At 42.0% G+C, this 7,286-nt stretch overlaps 1 protein-coding gene across 1 annotated transcript in view; it reads left to right on the plus strand.

Moving 5' to 3' along the window:
* The window catches only part of LOC149438318 (dynein axonemal assembly factor 8-like), a 163,782-nt gene extending 157,685 nt beyond the window's left edge, over positions 1-6,097 (plus strand). Inside the window, exon 31 of the mRNA XM_089659979.1 lies at positions 180-6,097. Within this exon, the coding sequence (XP_089516105.1) occupies positions 180-257 (78 nt within the window). The 3' untranslated portion in view covers positions 258-6,097. The remainder of the gene's footprint in view (positions 1-179) is intronic.
* Positions 6,098-7,286: the final 1,189 nt, after the last annotated feature.

The following is a 7,286-nucleotide window of genomic DNA, read 5'->3' on the forward strand; positions in this document are numbered from 1 at the left end:
TAGCAGCAGTGAATTGCATTCTCGGCTGCTCGTTTGGGAGTTGAGAGATAAGAGTGAGATGTGCTGACTGAGTAGAGTGATCCTGCTTCGTCTTCTCATTTCTGTGTCACCTTATTTTCCTCCAACGTCTATCTGCAGCACCCATCCTTACCTCATCTTCTCTCCTATTCTCTCTTCAGGCCAACAAGATTCTCAGCTGCGTTTTTGATTCACTGACCCCTGACAGCATCCACCAAATTGTGCCTCAGGCCTCGTGAGAAACGGTGCTCTGTACAGCGCTCATCAGCTCTCCAATGACAGCTCAAAGTCACTCTGACATTCCATCCTAAGATCTGAAAGCGGATCTACTGCCAGCTCATCGAGAAGATAAAAAACGATAAATCTATATGACAAATGGAAATTGTAATTTTGGAAAGTAGATTCTGATGAGGGTTTTTGAACCCACCAAGCTGTGCCTCTTGAGTTCCAAATGCCAAATATTAAAGCTCCCAGCACATCCTTGTTCGCAAAAGAAACCTAATTAATACCTGCTTCTAATGTTCACAATAAACAAGAGGTGTCAGTATTCAAACATTGGAAACTTATGGAAAAGTCAGTGCCAAGGTGTCTCCGTACATCAGTGGTTCTCAACCTGTGGGTCGCGACCCCTTTGGGGGTCGAACGACCCTTTCACAGGGGTCCCCTAAGACCATCAGAAAACACATATTTCCGATGTGTAAAGAGCAGCTACTGTGTAGAAAGCAGCTGCTTTGTTGAAAGCAGCTACTCTGTTAAAAGCAGCTACTGTGTTGAAAGCAGCAGTATTGGAGGTAAAACGACACTCATGAATTATAATTACTGGGTAAATAATTTTATGGTTGGGGGTCACCACAACACGAGGAACTGTATTAAAGGGTCACGGCATTAGGAAGGTTGAGAACCACTGCCGTACATTGAGGTACCGGCCTACCATAATCCGTAGGGGCCTTCACATGGGGATATGACAAAGCATACATTGACAGCACACTTACCTGAAGGCCAACCAAATTTCTTCTTTAAAATCAGGGTGTCCAAACTATGGCCCTCCAGGTGTTGAGGAACTGCAAGTCCCATGAGGCCTTGCAAGACTCTGACATGCACAGGCAAGACACCCAGAGACAGATGCATGATGGGACTTGGAGTTCTTCAACAGCTGGAGGGCCGTAGTTTGGCACCCCTAGACTAAGGCAAAACTTTCAGCAAGCTCCAACATTTTTCAATGCTGGTCCCTGTTCCTTTTGAGCCATCAGGTGGTTTCATAGTGTAGTGGTTATTACCTCTGTTTGACACTTAGAAGATTCATTTGGAAATATGAAAAGTTATTGTCAAGGCATCTCTGTACTCTGAGCTACTGACCTACCATAATCTATAGGAGCCTTCACAATGGAATATGGCAAAGAATACATTGATAGCACACTTACCTGAAGATCAGCTCCATCTATTCTGGAAAAATGACTTGCAGAAGCTGAATTTTCACCAAGCATCTGCAGACTCGTCAGGGCTGTGCCATGTTGCTATTGAGCAATCAGGTGGTTTCATAGCGTAGTAGTTATTGCAGTGATTGCAGAAAAAAAGTGGTCTACTGAGTCTGTTCCATTTGTTTTTTTATTCATTTTGTATATTTTTTTTTTGTTTGAACCTACTAACTGTTGACTGATTCACTACCTCTGCTATTAGCCTTTTGCAAGCATCAACTATTCTTTTGGTAAAACAATACTTATCTACTAGTTTGAGGCCATGTCACCAATGGTTTGAGTTGAGCTCTGGTTTAAGTGCGAATTGAAAAGCAGTCGTTCAGCAGTTCATTTCTAATTCAGGTCAGGATTTGAAGAGAGAAAAACGGCCTGAAATTGTGTTCACAAACTCATGACACGTGCGATTCGAAAGCGACTCCAAATAGAGTCAATGAGTGTGTAATCCGCACACGAACCAGATTGCACTGCTCAGAAATCAGACAGGACTCTTTTTGAGTCCACACCGCCGGTGCACTGAACATAGTTATATAGTTAGTCTGGCTGAAAAAAATGAAAAAAGACAAAAGTCCATCCAGTTCAACCATTTAAAAAAAAAAAATGTTATAATCCTACACCCACAGTTGATCCAGAGGACATGTGAACAGGCACCATAGGAGACCATGTTATTTCACGTCATGTGGATTGGATACGATTCAAATCAACACTTCAACAGAAGGTCTCGTTCTCATTCTAATGTTTCCAGCGTGGTGCAATCACCCTTTATATATGCCTGTGGGACCTACGTATGCATTTGCATGGGAGGTTGGGGACACTTTAAAAGAGAAGTTTAGGATTTTTTTTTAAATTATACTTACCTAGGTGGATGCAGCATTGATCCTATGCTGCATATGTCCCCACCCAGTTCCAGTGAGAACTGTGCGATCAGATCCCGTGCCGTTCTCCCTGCCGCTTTGAGCAGAGGGCTGAGAGGCTGAGCCAGATGCCAGTCCAATGATTCTGGGTGGATCCCGACTTTAAAGTCGGAATCTTTCCCCAGCCTGAAGCAGCTGAGTGACGTCAGCTGATGGCTGACTTTAGTCTGCTGAAAAAGGGTCACAGGAGTGCAGAATGAACTACAGTCCTGTGATCCACAGGAGAAGTACAGCCAAACAAGCTCTGGCTGTACTTCTCCGTCAAATATTTATTTAAAAATGATTTCTTAAAAAAAAAAATAAAAATTTTACAGTCTCTTTAATTTTTTTTTAATTAATTTTACTGCTATCACAAAGAATGAACAACATCCGTTGTGATAGCATCGTCAGTGACAGGTACTCTTTACTGATAGATCTGGGGTCTATTAGCTCTCAGATCTCTCGTGTGCCCTCAAAAGCGTCTGATCAAACTGAGATCGGTTTGATTAGTAACAGCTTGTAAACCACAAACTGAAACCGGAAGTGACAAAATCCTCCTCGCTTCCGGTTTCATACACCATAGAGACAATCAGGGAATGGAAGCTCCTCCATCCTATGGTAAGCCAGCTGCACACATCAGTCCCAGGTTCCCCGGTGGAACAGGAGCGCCTGGGAAAGAAGATGCACGGTGGTGTGAGAGAAGGGACCCCCCTTCAGCCCCCTATGAAAGTGATTACACAGTTGTATAGCTGCTCAGATCGCTTTACAATAAAGAGCATCGGCTCTAAAAAAACAATACCAGAAGCAAGGTCGCAGCTAGTGATGAGTAAAGATCTACATAGTAGAATCAGGACCTCCTTCTTCCTGTTAGTGATCCCTCAAATGATAACCAAAGATCTATAAAGGGGAATCAGGACCTCCTTCTTCCTGTTAGTGATCCCTCAAATGATAACCAAAGATCTATAAAGGGGAATCAGGACCTCCTTTTTCCTGCTAGTGATCCCTCAAATGATAACCAAAGATCTATATAGTTGAATCAGGATCTCCTTTTTCCTGCTAGTGATCCCTCAAATGATAACCAAAGATCTATAAAGGGGAATCAGGACCTCCTTTTTCCTGCTAGCGATCCCTCAAATGATAACCAAAGATCTATATAGTTGAATCAGGATCTCCTTTTTCCTGCTAGTGATCCCTCAAATGATAACCAAAGATCTATAAAGGGGAATCAGGACCTCCTTTTTCCTGCTAGTGATCCCTCAAATGATAACCAAAGATCTATATAGTTGAATCAGGATCTCCTTTTTCCTGCTAGTGATCCCTCAAATGATAACCAACGATCTATAAAGGGGAATCAGGATCTCCTTTTTCCTGCTAGTGATCCCTCAAATGATAACCAAAGATCTATAAAGAGGAATCAGGACCTCCTTCTTCCTGCTAGTGATCCCTCAAATGATAACCAAAGATCTATATAGGGGAATCAGGATCTCCTTCCTGCTGGTGACCCCTCAAATGATAACCAAACATCTATATAAGGGAATCAAGATCTCCTTCTTCCTGCTAGTGATCCTTCAAATGATAACCAAAGACCTATATAGGGAATTAGGATCTCCTTCTTCCTACTAGTGATCCCTCAAATGATAGTCAAAGATCTATATAGGGGAATCAGGACCTCCTTCTTCCTGTTAGTGATCCCTCAAATCATAGTCAAAGATCTATATAGGGGAATCAGGATCTCCTTCTTCCTTCTAGTGATCCCTCAAATGATAACCAAAGATCTATATAGGGGAATCAGGACCTCCTTCTTTCTGTTAGTGATCACTCAAATGATAACCAAAGATCTATATAGGGGAATCAGGACCTCCTTCTTTCTGTTAGTGATCACTCAAATGATAACCAAAGACCTATATAGGGGAATTAGGATCTCCTTCCTACTAGTGATCCCTCAAATGATAGTGAAAGATCTATATAGGGGAATCAGGACCTCCTTCTTCCTGTTCGTGATTCCTCAAATGATAACCAAAGATCTATATAGGGGAATCAGGACTTCCTTCCTGCTGGTGACCCCTCAAATGATAACCAAAGATCTATATAGGGGAATAAGTATCTCCGTCCTCCTGCTTTTGGTTTATTCATTGCTCTTTTTAGCAGTCAATTGCTTCTAAATTATAGATTAGATACCATACTTTGCAGAGACACCTTGGTGCTGGCAGGTGGATTTCCCATGTATTTGCAGTTGTATGCATACTGATACCTCTGTTTTAAAGGGTCAGAGTCAACGAGTTTGCATATACAGTAAGCCAGGAAACTGGCATTTGCAGAATAAAATCAGCAGTGGCAGCCCTCGTATTGCCTTAAAGCAAATCTGGCCTCAGACTCCTTCTAGGCAATGACCTCCTTCCCTTTTTGTAGGACCCCAGCACTATGTTATGCTGGTTTTTTAAAACACATTTTTCCAAAGTATTCAGGCACTCTATGTGATGTTATCAGCACGGCTCTTTGCATAAACAATAAATGGTGCCATAGTGACACACCCTCAGAAGGCCCACAACCCAATGCACTCACAGTATGTCCTCAGTCTTCCAGGTTGAATGATGCTGCGTGTCATTTAACACAGAAAACTGAGGATATCTTGTGGCAGAAAAGAAATACTGCATTGGATAGCTCTGGATTGTAGCCTAGTATTGTAGCCAGAGCTGCTTTTAACCTTTTAGTCCATAGGAAAAAACTATTAGCCTGTAGATCAGTGGTTCTCAACCTGGGGGTCGAACAACCCTTTCACAGGGTTCGCCTAAGACCATCGGAAAACACATATTTCCGATGTGTAAAGAGCAGCTACTGTGTAGAAAGCAGCTACTGTGTAGAAAGCAGCTACTCTGTTAAAAGCAGCTACTGTGTTGAAAGCAGCAGTATTGGAGGTAAAACAACACTCATGAATTATAATTACTGGGTAAATAATTTTATGGTTGGGGGTCACCACAACATGAGGAACTGTATTAAAGGGTCACGGCATTAGGAAGGTTAAGTACCACTGCTGTAGATGGAATTTATTGACAGGTTTACGTTAACTGATTTATCAGAAACGAGTTTTAATATTGGTTTTGGTAGACTAATGAGGCTGAATGCTGGGGGAATTTTGTATATCTGTTCATAGTTATTGACCTATCTTGTGCAATCCAATATTACAGGTACTTGTATAGCGCCGCCAATTTACGCAGCGCTTTACATATACCATATATAGTACATTCACACCAGTCCCTGCCCTCAAGGAGCGTACCATCTAAGGTCCCGAAGTCACATTCATACATACACATACTAGGGCCAATTTAGATAGGAGCCAATTAACCGACCAGCATATTTTTGGAGAGTGGGAGGAATCTGGAGTACCCGGAGGAAACCCACGCAGGCACAGAGAGAACATGCAAACACCATGTAGTTGGTACCATGGTTAGGATTTGAATCTACAACCCTAGTGCTGCCAGGTGGAAGTGCTACCCATTTAGCCACTGTTGTGTATCCAGTACTGATCATTGGTCTAAAGTCTACCAAACAACATGCAGAGAGGGGGCATTTTGCTTGAGCTTCAGAGAGTTTTACAACACCCCTCAGCAGCTTCTGCATCCTCTTGTGTATTTCCAATGCTGATTTTACTACAGTAATTTAGTGTCCAGAAGTGGGCAAGCATGTCAAAGATAAAATTAAAAAAGTAAACTCAAACTGTAGATGTTCTGTTTTACTGTTCTCCACCCTTGCCCTTGCTGCCTAACCCTAGCTTGTGGTATCTTTGAATAAATATAGCCAGAATCATAGGATTTCTCATCCCTGAAGTATTGTCAGGTTTCTGCTAGCAGATCACAAAGATCCCAGTAGATGTCTGTTCAATACATCTGTCTAATAATCAGACTGACCTTCACATCCTCTGGATTGATTTGATGGCCTTTATAGTCTAATCCAGGAATACTCAGTCCTTTGAAATGCCGCTACATAGGCTTGTCTTTTTGACCACTCCAGCTCAGATTTTCTTCATATACACTGCAGATATCCTCCAATCAATGTTTTATTTTATAGAAGTCACATCACTCGCCTGAGGTCCTCCCTCTGATTTCTCCATCTGTTGAGCATAGTTGTAGAGTGTGGTGAGGATGGATCCATCAGGAACCGGCACTGGAAGGTGGAGAGATGGTGTTGCACAGACCTGGAGCTCAGTAATATGGGGACACAGGAGTCCATTTACTATAGATGGATAGTGCAAAATCAAGTTCACTTCTGAATAGAAACCAATCGACTTCCAGGTTTTATTGCCAAAGCTTAATTGAGCCTAGAAGCTGATTGGCTACCATGCACAGCTACACCAGATCCTGAGTGCTCCAGTTTTAGTAAATCTACATCTGTGTGTTTTGTTCAGATTTGGGTTTTTACATGTTTGTACTTCTTTAATTTATTCTACCGCTGTAAAGAGACAACTGACATGACTTCTTCTCTGAAGTAAACTCTTAAATGGAGTTAAAGATATCTTTTGAAATTTGGTATTCAACCATGAGTTTATTTCAAGGTATGAAGTTGTCTTTATTTTATTTTTTGCTTTTAAATTTCTGTCGTAGGAGCTCCCAAATTCTCTAAAAATAATTGGGCATAGTCTCAATTCCATGTTTGAGCAATGGTGTCCTCTTTATTACATTCTACACAATATTCCTTTTCTCATCAAAGCCCACTTTCACGGTTAACCCCCTTCCCCCATTAATGTCCCTAAGGCTCCTTTCACAAGGGGCACTTTCCTATTTGATCACGGGGGATCTGTCTTCTGATAGCAGGTCTGTGTTCAATCACTTTATGCAGAGCAGACACGGATGGAGTCCACTCTGCTCTATTGGCAGCTGGGTGTAAACATCCTCTGCTGTCCATTTAC

This window comes from Staurois parvus, unplaced genomic scaffold (genome assembly GCF_062004578.1).
Source record: "Staurois parvus isolate SC_StPar_1 unplaced genomic scaffold, SC_StPar_1.0 ptg001193l, whole genome shotgun sequence".
Classification (NCBI taxonomy): domain Eukaryota; kingdom Metazoa; phylum Chordata; class Amphibia; order Anura; family Ranidae; genus Staurois; species Staurois parvus.